The 13,673-nt window shown below is 61.7% G+C and overlaps 6 protein-coding genes and 1 pseudogene across 6 annotated transcripts; 4 read left to right on the top strand and 3 right to left on the bottom strand.

Moving 5' to 3' along the window:
• Window positions 1-17: 17 nt before the first annotated feature.
• ACA1_182360 (argininosuccinate lyase, putative) lies at window positions 18-1,950 on the top strand (the record flags this gene model as incomplete). The annotated part of the gene is made up of 4 exons (XM_004345828.1): window positions 18-906; window positions 1,013-1,120; window positions 1,218-1,452; window positions 1,614-1,950. The coding sequence occupies 4 exons, from the start codon at window positions 18-20 to the stop codon at window positions 1,948-1,950; spliced, it is 1,569 nt and encodes a 522-aa protein (XP_004345878.1).
• Window positions 1,951-2,246: 296 nt separating this feature from the next.
• On the bottom strand, window positions 2,247-3,280 carry ACA1_182370 (osteoclaststimulating factor, putative; the record flags this gene model as incomplete). Its single annotated transcript, XM_004345829.1, has 5 exons — window positions 2,247-2,299; window positions 2,450-2,564; window positions 2,759-2,877; window positions 3,014-3,157; window positions 3,268-3,280. 5 exons carry the CDS (start codon window positions 3,278-3,280, stop codon window positions 2,247-2,249), a joined length of 444 nt encoding a protein of 147 aa, XP_004345879.1.
• A 459-nt stretch (window positions 3,281-3,739) lies between these two features.
• ACA1_182380 (transcription factor sii (tfiis), central domain containing protein) lies at window positions 3,740-6,835 on the top strand (the record flags this gene model as incomplete). Its single annotated transcript, XM_004345830.1, has 10 exons — window positions 3,740-4,286; window positions 4,390-4,580; window positions 4,730-4,903; window positions 5,064-5,198; window positions 5,281-5,710; window positions 5,912-5,956; window positions 6,068-6,155; window positions 6,297-6,417; window positions 6,531-6,641; window positions 6,716-6,835. The coding sequence occupies 10 exons, from the start codon at window positions 3,740-3,742 to the stop codon at window positions 6,833-6,835; spliced, it is 1,962 nt and encodes a 653-aa protein (XP_004345880.1).
• Window positions 6,836-7,408: 573 nt separating this feature from the next.
• On the top strand, window positions 7,409-7,813 carry ACA1_182390 (cytochrome b-like heme/steroid binding domain containing protein; the record flags this gene model as incomplete). Its single annotated transcript, XM_004345831.1, has 1 exon — window positions 7,409-7,813. The coding sequence occupies one exon, from the start codon at window positions 7,409-7,411 to the stop codon at window positions 7,811-7,813; it is 405 nt and encodes a 134-aa protein (XP_004345881.1).
• Window positions 7,814-8,264: 451 nt separating this feature from the next.
• ACA1_182400 (uncharacterized protein) lies at window positions 8,265-10,106 on the top strand (the record flags this gene model as incomplete). The annotated part of the gene is made up of 8 exons (XM_004345832.1): window positions 8,265-8,368; window positions 8,449-8,510; window positions 8,724-8,855; window positions 8,999-9,056; window positions 9,146-9,197; window positions 9,338-9,407; window positions 9,592-9,797; window positions 9,918-10,106. The coding sequence occupies 8 exons, from the start codon at window positions 8,265-8,267 to the stop codon at window positions 10,104-10,106; spliced, it is 873 nt and encodes a 290-aa protein (XP_004345882.1).
• Window positions 10,107-10,282: 176 nt separating this feature from the next.
• ACA1_182410 (homeobox prox 1, putative) lies at window positions 10,283-11,611 on the bottom strand (the record flags this gene model as incomplete). The annotated part of the gene is made up of 7 exons (XM_004345833.1): window positions 10,283-10,315; window positions 10,399-10,520; window positions 10,636-10,768; window positions 10,873-10,961; window positions 11,084-11,170; window positions 11,274-11,379; window positions 11,531-11,611. 7 exons carry the CDS (start codon window positions 11,609-11,611, stop codon window positions 10,283-10,285), a joined length of 651 nt encoding a protein of 216 aa, XP_004345883.1.
• A 332-nt stretch (window positions 11,612-11,943) lies between these two features.
• ACA1_182420 overlaps window positions 11,944-13,673 on the bottom strand; it is a 2,380-nt pseudogene continuing 650 nt past the window's right edge.

Raw genomic sequence — 13,673 nt, forward strand, 5'->3', positions numbered from 1 at the left:
ATGATGTAGGATTGAGGATGGCGGGAGCCAGGACCCTCCACACGACCCAGCCGGTGGAGATGGATATGGAGAAGAAGTCCACCAAGATGTGGGGCGGTCGTTTCTCGAAGGACATCGACAGCAGCATCCTCGCGTGGACCGAGTCGATCACCGTCGACAGCCACCTGGTGGCCGAGGACCTGTGGGGCTCGATGGCGCACGTGGCCATGCTGGGCAGCCAGGGTATCATCCCGGCCAACAACGCCGCCGCCATCCTTGACACCCTCTACAAGCTCCAGCAGGACTGGATCGAGGGCCGCTGGCAGTGGATCCCCTCGCAGGAGGACGTCCACATGAACGCCGAGAAGATGGTCATCGACGCCCTGGGCATGGACGTCGGCGGTCGCATGCACACCTGCCGCTCGCGTAACGACCAGGTCGTGCTCGACTCGAAGCTCTACGCCAGGCGCCGTCTGCTCGAGCTCCGCAGTCGCGTGGTCGATGCCGTCGAGGCCCTGCTCAAGAAGGCCGAGGCCCACAAGGACGACGTGATGGTCTCCTACACCCACGTCCAGCACGCCCAGCCCGTGTCGGTGGCCTACTGGCTCACCCACTACGCCGGCGTGCTCCTCCGCGACCTCCAGCGCCTGAAGGCCGCCTACGACACCACCGACCAGAACCCCCTGGGCTCGGGCGCCATCGCGGGCACCTCGTTCCCCATCGACCGCCAGCTCACCACCGACCTCATGGGCTTCCAGGAGGTGCACCTCCACGGCATGGACGCCACCTCCTCGCGCGACTTCATGCTCGAGTCCCTCTCCGCCGCCACCATCCTCCAAGTCACCATGTCCCGCCTCGCCGAGGAGTTCATCCTCTGGTCGTCCTACGAGTTCCGCACCCTCACCCTCGACGACGGCTTCGCCATGGGTCAGCACACCCCCCCCCCACCCCCCACCCCCACTCTCCGCTCATGCCCAATCACTCGTGTGCTAGCAACTTACCAATTCTCACACACGACGACACGCCCCTACAGGCAGCTCGATGATGCCGCAGAAGAAGAACCCCGGCGCGCTCGAGCTTCTGCGCGGCCGCGGTGGCCGCGCCATTGGTTACCTGACGGCTGCCTGCACCATGATGAAGGGTACGCGCCCACACTGCCAACATGTTGGCCACCACCAGCGGCAGCGGCTAAGGCTTATGGGGCTGAGCAGCCACAAGCTAACGCTTGCCCCGCTCAGGTCTGCCCAGCGGTTACAACAGGGACTTCCACGAGGACAAGGAGCTCCTCGTGGCCACCATGGAGCTCATGAACAAGGCCGTCCAGGTGGTGCCCCCTCTGATCAACTCGACCACCATCAACCTGAAGAGGATGGAGGAGCTCAGCTGGGGCAACTTCGCCAACGCCACCGAGCTCGCCAACTACCTCGTCGCCAAGCACGACGTGCCCTTCCGTCGTGCTCACGACATTGTTGGGTAAGGACAGCCCACCTCATCTTCGTTGTCGTCGTCATCATCAAGCGTTGGTCGCTTAACTTTTGACGACATTCTCGAGATCGTCACGACTCACGCCTGAAGCTGACCACCACCTCCACCACCGCCACCACCAGATCGCTCGTGGGTGATCTCTACCGCAGGAACGAGAACTTCTCCAACACCCAGTTCTGCTTCGAGCACCTCAAGAAGTGGGACATCAAGGCGCCCGAGAGTGAGGTGCTCGCCGTGCTGAACCCCACGCACGTGATGAAGACCTACACCTCGCTGGGCGCCACCTCGCCCTCGTCGGTCTCGCACATCATCGACACCTACACCGCCAAGCTCGGCGAACACAGGCACGTGCTGCAGACCGACCAGACCAGGGTCAAGCGCGCGTACGACGCCTCTCGCAGCCTCGCCTCCGAGGCTGCCAAGGTCGTGCACAACAAGGACGACCTCGTCAAGCTGATCCAGAAGTACAGGCCCACCAGCCACTAAGACGAACACCCCAACAACAACGACGACGACAACAACAACAACAACACGCCCCACGTAGGTTGTTGTGCCAGTTCTTTCACTGCTCGTTTCAGAAGATGATGAAGAAGACACAGTTGTTCGATCGAAACACAGCATTGCAGTCTGTCCTTTATCTCTTTTCTTTTTGAGTTACAAGCAAGCGACGAAGTGACGCGACGAGCAGCGGTAGGCGGCTCCCTTGAAGGGGGGGGGGCAGGAGCGAATATTGTACACGAATGTCGCACCAGCTCGCGCCACGCCGAACTCGCTCCATTGGTCTAGTCGTCGAAGTCGCCCTCATCGGCCAACATGTCCTTGTCGACCTCGATCACTGCATGACGACGACGATGGATAATAATTAGACCACACGAGTCATGAGAGCTCGGCCAAAAGAAGGTAGTGGTCGCTTTTTCGGGCGATCAGGGGCATGATCATGCGCCGCCATCACACACATGTTCGCCGGAGAAGGCGTGCAACGCACCGGGAACAGACGTGGTGCGAGCCTTCTTCATGATGTCCTTCACTTCCTTGGTCTTGGCCATCCTCTCTGGCGTCTTCCTTTCCCTGTTCTCCGTCTTGGGATTGGCGCCGTGCTCCTGGATTGATCGATGGGTCGAAGAGAGTCATCAGTTGGTGAGCGCGCGAGTTCCGCCCATGTGCGATCACACGCCGCCCTCGAGCTGGCGTGATCGCAACTCGCAGACCTTCGAAAGAGGGAGAGAGAGAGAGAGAGAGCGAGCGAGAGAGCCATGATAAACGCAAGAACGCGAGAAGGAGGAGGCGTGCATACGATGAGAGCCTTGATGCAGGGGATGGACGTCTTGGCCACGGCCTTGTGCAGGGGCGTGTCACCGGCGTTGTTCTGCTTGTTGGCGTCGGCTCCGGCCTCGAGGAGGAGCTCCAAGGTTTCTTCATACATCCGAACAAGAAAGAAAGTTTAGGCCACGCCGGCCACATCCACAAGAGAAGAACAAATTAAAACAGAAATTGGTGGCGAGCGACAGAGCAAAAATGGGCCAAATCAATGGCGGCAAGCGGGAGTTACCGGGGTGGTCGTGATGCGCCGAGTAGTGCAGGGCCGTGTTGCCGAGGCCGTCGGTGGCGTTGAGATTGAGGCCCTTCTGCTCCTTCACGAGCTGGCTGAGAAGCGACGTGTTGCCCCTCTGTGCCGCTGCCCTAAGTTGCGCTTCTACTCGGCAACAACGACAGAGAGATGAGCCAAGTAGAACAGAAAAGTGTAGGGGGGGGGCAAAGGCCGCAGTAACCGAGCGATTTTGCTCTGCCGACCCTGCCACGTACCGTATTCGGCCATCTGTAGCGGTTGGTCTTGTGTTCGCTGCCCTCGGCGTCTCGCTCCTGCAAGATTTGGTTGTCGATGTGTTGTTGGGCTCCCCTCATACACCGACCAAAATGAATTTTCACTCTAAGAAGGCAGATGACGTGGCAAGACTTTGTGTCGACGAGCAGAGAAAGAAGGTCCCACCCGCCTCCCCCCCAAATCCAATCCAGCAAACAGCACAGACGTTGGTGGCCAACGTTGAAGAGACGCGGTGCTGCCCACGGGACTGCCCTCATCAGTCTCGAGATGAAGAGAGGGGGTCCTACGAAAGCTCAAATTAGCGAGGAAGGAGGGGAGAGCCGAACAACGCGCTCATCAGCATTGGCTGCTGCACGAGATGAGCAGCCCGGCAGGCCGACCACGCGTGGCAGCACTCGAGAGGGCAGGACCCAGGCCTACTGTATTTGTAGAAAATCGCACGAGAATGGCTTCATGATCGCGTGCGATGAATGCGACGAGTGGTTTCACGGCAAATGCGTCAACATCTCGGCAGCACAGGGGCGTCGAATGGAGAAGTACGTGTGCCCCTTCTGCTCTGAGCGGCGGCGCAAGAGGGGCAGCGCCGCTGGGGCACCACCGACGCGGCTGCAGCAGCGAATCAACGACGACGATCAGGACTACGAGGACGCAGCCGACTCGCAGGGCGACGACGAGCCTCTCTTCTCCGACGACGACAGCGACGAGTGGAACGAGGACGAGGCCTACGTCAGGACCCCCTGGTACGACCCCGACACCGACCAGGTCGACCACGACGAGTGGGAGGCCGCCCTGCAGCAGCGGCGGCGGCGGCAGCAGCGAGCAGACGACGACGACGGCGAAGGCGACGAGGGCGAAGGGGAGGAAGAGGCGAAGGACGACGAAGCGGTGCAGCAGGAGCAGCCGCAACACGGCGGCAGCGGCGCCGCGGACGAAGAGGACCAGGAGTACCAGCCTGCCCGCAAGCGACGAGCCAGCAACGGCGCACTGCCCCCACGAGAAGGTGCGTGCCGTGCCGTGCGTGTCGTGCGTGTCGTGCGGTGTTAGCCAAAAGGATCCATTCCAACCGACCTACGTGGTGCGCGGTGCGTGGTGCGTGGGCACAGGCAATGGGGTGAAGCGAAAACGGATATACCGGGGCGACGACGACGAGGAGGACGACGATGAGAGGCGCGAGGAGGAGGAGGAGGAGGAGACCACGGACGGTGCCCCGGGCAATCGCTACCGGGGCTGCGACGAGACGACGAGAGCAGTGCGAGAGCGCGTGGTGGCCTCCCTCGCAGAGGCCCTCTCCATGGTAACTATCTTTCCCTCATCCACCCACGTCCACCGTCCCTCTATCATTCGGCGTCGGCTGCCCAGAAGCTTGCGCGCTCGCATGGATCCAAATACGCGTGTGCGCGCATACACTGATCGATGTACTGTGCGTGTGCGCGTATGTGGCAGCCACGGCCGGCGACGGCGGAGAACGAGAGGTCGGTCGTGGATGCGGCGGCGGTGCAGGCGCTGGCCGAAGGAATCGAAACGGAGATGTGGCGCATGTTCGAGCTGCAGACCAGCTCCGCCTACAAGGCCAAGTTCCGCACCCTCCTCTTCAACCTCAAGGACGAGCGCAACCAGGTACGGCCATCACCCCCAGCAGCCACGCTTGCACTCCTCCTACCCTTGGTCGAACGCCGCATGCGCTGCCATTGCTGATCGCGCGGGGTTGAAGTGTCGCTTATGGATTTTTCTTATCCACAATTTAATTTACCCCCCCCCCTATGCCACCGTCACACAGGAGCTGCGGGAGAGCGTACTGTCGGGGGAGATGGCGCCGGCGGAGCTGTGCAAGAAGACCTCCAAGGAGCTGGCGCCCACCGAGCTCGCCGAGTGGCGCAAGCAGCGCGCCGAGAAGTACTTCCACGAAAACGTCGTACGCTTTACTCACCTCCCCCCCCCTCATTCTCGTTGGCTGACGTCGTGCATGGGTGTGTGGTGTGTACGCGCACACGCAGATGATCACGGAGGAGCCCGGACCGATCGTGAAGAAGACACACAAGGGCGAGGAGATCCTGAACGCCGGCGTTCCCGCCTCTCCGCTCGCCCTGGAGGCGCCGACGCCCGCCCACGCTGCCGCGCCGTTGTTTTCTCCCCTTCTCTCCGCCGTCGCAGCAGCAGCGGCCGGCAACACTGCGCCTTCGGCCTCCCCATCGGGCGACGCGCCGCCGGTGCCGCAAGCGCGCAAGAGAGCGCGCCTGTCGCCCACGCGACCGACCGGCGTGCGGTCGGCGCGAGAAGAGAACGGGAATCGGGAGGACGACAACCGAATGGACGAGGGAATCGGCGCAGCGAGTTACGGCGGCCACGAAGGCGAAGACGAGGAGCCCATGATCGACATCAACGTCGACGTCAGCGGACCCCTCAACGAAGTGGACATGCTTGCCAGTGCCACCGCCAGCAGCCTACATTCGCCCGTTGCCGCCTCTTCTTCATCCTCCTCATCATCGTCGTCATCATCTTCTTCTTTCATCGGCTCTGCCTCTCGTGTACATGAAACCGGCGCCTCCGCAGTCTCTTCCTCTTCCGTCTCACATCCTTCCTCCTCTGCGTCTTCCCTCTCCGGCGTGGCCTCTCCGCTACGGCCAGCGCCACCCGCTAAAGCCGCCCAGCCACCCAAGGAGCACGTGCCCGGTACGCCGCTTCTTACGCACACGACACACACTGGCTCGGCCGCACCAGGTGGTGTCGGTGTCGCTCGCTCACATGTGATGTGCGGTGCCCTTATTGTTGTTGCTTCTGCAGGCGGCCCCATCTGGCGAGGCTCCTTGGTGAAAGCAAACATGGAGAAGTGTGACGTGCTCGCCCACCATCTGGCCGGACCGCACACAGCGTACGCCATCCCCAGCAGCACCACCAGCAACAGCGTACCACCTTCGTGTGCGCGAGGTGGTCAACGCGAGCGTGTTGTGCCGGTCAGCCGACTGATTCAGCCCCATTCTCCCCTCTTCCCCCGCCGCCTCTCCTCGTGCAGTTCCATGCAGCACCTGCTGCCGGAGGAGCTGCAGGTGCAAGGCCGCGTGAACCTCTCCAAGCTGTCCAAATACGTCGCCGGCCTCTCGGCTGGGTCGCGCCACAGGACCCTCTCCCTCTTCGTACGCCCCCCCCCCAATTTTTCAATCACCTCTATTCCCAAACGCGACACAGCACACAGCGACGAGTGTCTGCCAGTGACCGACTCGTTTCCTCTTGTTCTGGCGGGGTGTAGGTGCTGGAGCCGGCCGATGAGGCGTCGTCTGTGGCCTACATCGCCATGCTCCACTATTTTGGAACCAAGAGTCGAGCAGGCGTGGTCATCAACCTGCCGGGCACGGTCAAGGTGCGTTTGTTGTAGTTGTCTTTTGTGTCTTCTTGCTGCCGACTGGCCGGCTGATCGTGTTGGGGGATGAGCAGGAGATGTACGTGGTGCCCATCACGTCGGACGATGTGCACTTCCGGGACATGCTGCGCCTGGAGCAGGACAAGCTCCTCATGGTGGTGGTGACAGACAAAGACTTCGTCCAAAGGCCATGAGGAGGCCGCCAGCAAGTCTCTTTCACGGGTTCGCCCAGGTTTTGCTATCTTTTATACATACACCTTGAGACAGAACACAACATTTGGCGCCTTGCTGTGTGGGTGAAACCCAGGGCAAGCTGCCAGAGTGATGGGGTTGGGCTGGTATATTTGATTACAATCGGAGAGAACATGTTATTTTGGTGCGCAAACTCAACGAAATGTGGCCCACAAATAGAGGACATGGAAGAGAAAAGTCAACGAGAATGACCCCCCCCACATTTTCGGGAGTTTCTCGGAGTGGTTTCAAGTTTTGGGTCAGTCGCGTTGCTCGTGCCCACACAAAAGAAACAAAAGAAGAGAACAGGCGTTTCCCTTCCCACAGAAACCCCGCCCCCTTCCCGTGTCGTTCGCCGGTGGGGGAAGTCGCCTTTTCTTTCTTCTTCTCTTGCTGCCCTCCGTGCCCGACCCCTCGCGTCTCCTTGTTGCACGACCGCAAGCCCACCCGACAGCGCTTGCAGCGACATCGGCACTCGTCGATCTTCTTCCTCTACGGGGCCACCGATTGCGCAATCGGTCCTTCCTCCGCGATTGATGTACGCACGAGCTCTGGTCATGGTCGACTCTGACCCGCTCTCCCCGTCGCCTCCTCTGCCCACGGATGCGTCGATGACCTCTCCCCTCTCGATCAATCTCGCCTCGAACATGGATGGCCCCGCCAAGAAGACACCAGCCCCACTACGCAAGCGGGTCTTCTCCAAGGAGGAGGTGGCAACCCACAACTCGGAGGAGTCCTGCTGGCTCATTGTGGGGAACGACGTGTACGATGTCACGGCCTTCCTCGCCCTCCATCCTGCCGGTGCCAAGCCCCTCCTACGACGAGCGGGAGGCGATGCTACGCGCGACTTCTCCTTCCACTCTAGGACCGCCCAGAATAGCTGGCGACAATACAAGATCGGCGTACTCGAAGGCTCTGAATCCTTCTGCCTCCTCATGTGAGCGGCACCATCGGACGACTGAACTCTTGCATCGACCAACGAAAACGAAGCCACTTCACCCGCCTACTACTACTGGGTTTGAGACGCCATCTCCGCCGAGCGACGCCACAAGAGAGGCCTCTGCGCTCGTGTTCTCGGCCAGACGGCCAGACGCAGCGCCCATCGACGGCCAGCACAGGCAGGCCTCCACTCGAGCAGCCAACGCGTGGGTCGTGCATCACGGGCACGGGGCGAGGCTGCAGCAGGACACGACCGCCGGGCGTGGTGTTGTGGGGTGGCGCCCCTTGGGGTGGCGTGCGCATAAAACTGTGCCTCAGCCTGTCCCTCCCTACTCAATCTGCTGATCGCCAAACAAAGAAAATACGCCGTTTGCGCAATAAAAAATAAAATAAACAATACAAAGATAAAAACAAAAGATGAGCAGCAGTGCGGGGACAATGAGGCGGCCCAAGATGGAGGTGGCCCGTGCGGCCTTCGCCCAGAACAACAGGGAAGAGTCGCGCCTGGTCCACTCGACTGGGAGTGCCCCCACCATATGCGAGCGTGGCCACAAAAGGTGCCCCGCATCGACATCGCCCTCAATTCGCAGGTCCCTGACCCGATTTTCTTCTGGTGTGGTCGTGGTCGACGTGGCAGCCACGCGTTTCCCACCGAGTTGCGCAAGTTTGTGGAGGTGGCCGTCAAGGGCGGCAACCAAGGTACGGACCCGCCCTGCGTTGGGCGAGGACCCGCCTCCCATGACCCGCACTTGCGCGAAGAACCACCCCTCGGGCAAGCACGCGCGCCTGACGCCGGCCCATTTCTACCGAACATTTTTATATCTGTGGTGCTGCGGTGCTGCTTGTGCTGCACCACACGACCCACGCATGCGTATGTGTGCGCGCGCGTGCGTGCGTGCGTGCGTGCGCAAGGGGTGATATTCTGCTGCGTGCTGGCCACCGGGCTGGAGGCGCTGGGTGCTCCGGACGTCGGCCCTCAGTTTGCGCTGCCCTTCTGCCTCCTCACCCTCCTGGGCCTCGCCATCACGCTCGGCTTTCTCGACTGTACAGCCTCCCACCCGCTACGTCGGCTCCTTCTGCTCTCTGCATAGTACGGCCCACCACCGACGTCTGAACACCGCGTGTCGTGTGTGTCCTGTGTCTGTCTCGTGTGTGTGTGTGTGTGTGTGTGTGTGTGTCGTGAGAAGATGCCAACAGGCAGGCCGAAAAGACGTTCGGGGAGAACGAACGAGAGCGCGAGAAATGGTACCCCGTTCCCCGACCCGGGCCTTCGCACTCTCCCACATGGGGCCGCGGCTCTGATGGCGGTGGCGGTGGCGGTGGTGGGTTCCCAGGGAATGCGAGAACTACCTGGAGGGCGAGCAGAAGGAGATGGTGGAGCTCTACGTCACCAAGGGCATGAACAAAGAGGCACGCATACCCCCCCCCTCTCTTTCCCTCTCCAATTTTGGCCAACAACGTACGTTTACGTCCACACCTACATTCGTGACGCCCGTCTCATCGCATCCTCATCATTGGCCACGTAGGACGCTGAAACGGTGATCCGGTTGCTGAGCAAAAACCAGGAGCTCTTCCTCGACATCATGATGGCCGAAGGTATCCCACGTCTCCTCCGCCGATGACGGTCGACACGACACACACGACACGCACGACACACGACACACACGGGCGAGTCACACGACCAACGACACACACGACACACGGTGAGGCGTGGGCTTGTGTGTTAAAAAGGTCATGTGGTGGTGGTGGTCGTGCGCTTGTGGGTGGCTGGCGACTGCAGAGCTGGGGATCCTGCCGTACAGCGGGCTGCCGCCGCACCTGAGCGGACTGGTGACGGGGCTCGGCTTCTTTGTCATCGGCGCCCTCCCGCTCGTCGCCTATTCGCCGCCCCTCTCCTCCCTCGCCTTCGTCTCCGGCATCTACGGCCACTCCTTCGGGCTATTGCTCGCAGCGGCCGTCATCCTTTTCGTCCTCGGCGGCATCAAGGTACGCCCCGCCCCTTGGCCTTTGGGTGGCCAAGCGAGTGGGAGGTGGCGCAGACTCTCATGCTCGCGGTGACGCACACGCCACGCATGTACGCCGATGACGACGACGACGACGACGTAGAACTTCTACTGCATCGACCTGGAGGCCTGGTGGAAGCAGGGCGTGCACATGGTGGGCCTGCAGGCGGTGGTCGTCGCGACTGCCATCGGCCTGGGCACCCTCCTGCAGACCTGCTCCCTCTTTCCGCACGGCAGCTGCCACCCGCTCCTCCATCTCGCCTCCTCCTCCTCCTCCTCCATCTCCTCGTGAGAGTCTCTCTCCCGTAGTATTCGGATGTACAGTGCGTTGCTTCCATTTTTTTGCACCGGAAGACAAGAAGACAAAGTCTTTCCTCTCTTCTCGAGCTGTGTGCTTGCGCTGTCTCGCTGTCATGCGCCCCATCATGGGGCGTGGATGTCATTCTGCGCCGACAAGCATCCCCCCTACTAGAAGCCCACCTTGCCCAGTCGCACGTCCGACTGACGGCCACGATGGTAGCGACGACCACGCTGGTGGTCAGCGCCGGCGAATGTTCAGTGGAGGGGAAGGGAGGGCGGCCTACCTTGGGATCGGCGGTGTAGTTCTGGACCGAGACCAGGAGGTGGTTGATCTTGCTCTGCAGCTCCCGCAGGTCGGCCACGTACAGCAGTCGCAGCACCGTGGCCGCCTTGTCCAGCTCCGAGTCTGCCGGCGTGTGCGGTTCAGGAAAAGGTTAGCGGCGGCGTTGCAACCATAAAGCCCACCACATGAACCGCCCGCCAGTGTGCGCGTGGCGGGGCAGCAGCAACAGAGCACGCACCTCCCGTGGAAAAGCCCAGGGGGAACTTCTCGAGTACGCCCTTCTCGTGGGTACGGGCGTCTTCACCCACTTGCCGGTGTGCCTCCTCAAGGGCGGGGGCCGAGAATCGCCGCTGGACCAGGTGCGCGATGGCCTGCGTGAGGAGGGAGGGGAGAAGAAGAAGAAGAAGAAGGAAGAAAACATCGCGCGTCGGTACTCACGAGAAAAGCACTCTTTGGGCGGGGGGGGGGCAGCTACCTTGAGCACGGCGAGTGTGTCTTCGTGCGGAGGCAGGCCCAGCACGTTAGCCAATGACAAGACGGCTTCGCGGAACTCCTCAGACGTATCTGCAGCACAGATGCACGCACCGCGTATGAGACTTGCCTGCCTTTTGCACGCCGGCCGCCACGATAAGCCGCCGCAGCTGAAGCAGCGATGTGATCGAGACGGGAAGGAATGGGCGAGGTACAGTCGGTGTTCTTGTTGAGCTGCTGTATGGCGTGGGTGAGCTCTCGCGAGCGCTTGTACTCCTGCGCCGCCTCGTTGTAGAGGCCGGCTGTGTGTCGCCCACCGCCCACCACACGCATGTGCCCGGGTTACTACCACTCTCGCCAGGAGAGCCAAAAAATAAAAATTGCCCCCACCGCTACACCACGTACCGTGGTCGTCGTAGGCGAGGCTGAGCGCGTAGCGCACCAACCAGTCGATGGCCGCCTCGTTGCCGTCCGCATCCACGCTGCCTGTCCACCCCAGCTCGCCCAGGTACTATGCGTAGAGGGACACACGACACGACACACACGACACAGCACGCGACGTGGGGGCAGTGTGAGCCCGCAGCGGCTGGACGCACCGTGTAGGAGGGACAGCCAAATAGCGGCAATAGTGGGTGGTGGTGGTGGTGGGGTAGGCGGCGTACGTGAGCGAAGCGCGAGGGCCACTGGGCATCAAAAAGGCGCAGCGGCTTCCTATCCTCGACCTTGAGGTGTCGCACCTTCATGTCCTCCAGGAAGACCACCACCGCCTGCACTTCCTTCAGTGCTGCAGCCCTCCGCCACCACCAAGCGCCCCTTCGTGAGGGTGCATAGAAACACTACACAGAAATCGGTGGGAGCGGGCATACAGGAGGGGTCGAAGGAGGCATATTGGGGGTATCCCAGCGCACGTAGTCTGCGTTCAAATCTCTTCCCACCGCCGCTCATGCTGTCGATGCTGTGTCGTGTGTGGTCTCGGGCTTCTCCCTTCCTCGGGAGCTGCTGGATTTTCTTACTTTTTTTTGTTTTCGAGGTGTTTTCCTGTGGCCATTCCGCGAAGCCACAACAATGAAATTCTTCACAAGTCGTGTAGGGCGGGCGCGAGGGCCTCGCGCTTCACGGGCAGGCCGTGGGCGGCCGCGGCGGTGGCGGTCATGTCGTAGTCCACCACAGAGTGGCGGTCGTGGTCGCGGTCGTGGTCGGCACGCGGGTGGGCTTTGAGGGCTGCGTACTCATCGTGGGGCAGGTGGTAGAGGTGGAGGGAGATGAGCACGATGACCGATCCGAGCACCAGCTGGATGGAGGGCACGCGGCTCAGCCACAGGGAGGAGACCAGGATGGTGATGATCATGCTGATGGAGTGGGCGTAGACGCGCGCGATGTTGTCCAGATACTTGACTATCGCACCCATGACCAGCCCCGTGAGCGCGTGATTCAGCACTGCGCAGAAGTATCCATTCGCCCACGTGGGGGGGTCCCAAGTGAGCGTTGACCGTCATCGGCCGTAAAACGAAAGCCCGAGCGCACGCACGTACCGGTGATGGCCGTCAGGACGTCGCTCCCGGCGAGCATCATGATTCCTGCAGGACCGGTTGCGGCGCGCGTTCGCGTGAGCTCCCGTGCCCGGCCGCAAGGTGCGGGGGAAGGAGGGGGAGGAGGCTTCGCACCCATGCTGTTGACCTCCTTGTAGTAGTAGGTGTAGAGCGGGACCGCGTTGAGTAGGACACCGTAGGCGTACAGCTGTGATGAACCCCCCCCCCCAAATAATGTGTGGCATGAGAGTGGGGGGGCCGCTCAGTGGGGCGGAAGGGTAGAGCAGAGTAGAGTGCGCACCTGGACGTTCTGGAAGTGGAAGGAGTTGAACTGCTCGGTGGGCCGCTTCATGAGGTACTCGAGGTACACGCCCGCGAATCCGCTGATGAAGCAGTAGAGCAGCGCCAGCAGAAACCCTGCAGGGTACGTATGGTATCCATAATAATACCGTATTACGGTACGCGCAATCATTATGGAGCAGCAGACACGATGGCGGTGAGGGGCCACCTCACGTGCGCACACGTAACCCCTTCGCGGGCTCGCGTCGGTGGGCGCGTACCGGAGATGGGGATCGCCGAAATGATTTCCTCGCCGCACGTCACCAGCTGGTGTTGGAGTTGTTGGAGTTGTCGTTTGTCGTTTGTCGTTTGTCGTTTGTCGTTTGTTGTTGTTTAGAAGGGGGTGGCGCATGTCAACGACAGCGGCGGCAGCGGTGGTGGCAGCGGATCGCCTCGTGTGTACCTGCGATGTAGCGGTGCCCACGCACAAGAGTACCAGCGACGCCCATTGCACTGCAAACACCACTCTCGGTCAGCACACACGACACACACACGACACACCACCACAAAAACAAGGCGCGGGAGAAAGGGGCAAACCTTGGTTCATGTGGCGGCGGCGGCGGAACACCAGGCGGTAGAAGAGGGACGTGGTGAGGATGCGCATGTTCCCTGCAGGCGCGCCCAACCCAACCAACGCCCCGATCGGACAAAGAGGTCAGATCTGAGCAGCGGCAGCAGCAGCCACGTGGCGGAAGGGAGGTGGCCGGCATGGCAAGGCAAGCCGAGGGAGGGAGGGGGGGGACCGAGGATTTCGAAGGTGGCGGGGTCGATGAGGGTGAGGATGGCGAAGAGGAGGTTGTCGTTGACGAGGTAGAGCAGGGCGGGCATCAGGTAGTGGCGGCTCTCCTCCCACCGCCACGCGAGCTGGCCCAGCCGACGCCCGCCCGCCACCACGCTCGCCGCAGGACCCGAGGGACCCGCGCTGCCGCCGCCGCCG

Source organism: Acanthamoeba castellanii (genome assembly GCF_000313135.1).
Source record: "Acanthamoeba castellanii str. Neff unplaced genomic scaffold scf7180000084745, whole genome shotgun sequence".
Lineage (NCBI taxonomy): Eukaryota > Discosea > Longamoebia > Acanthamoebidae > Acanthamoeba > Acanthamoeba castellanii.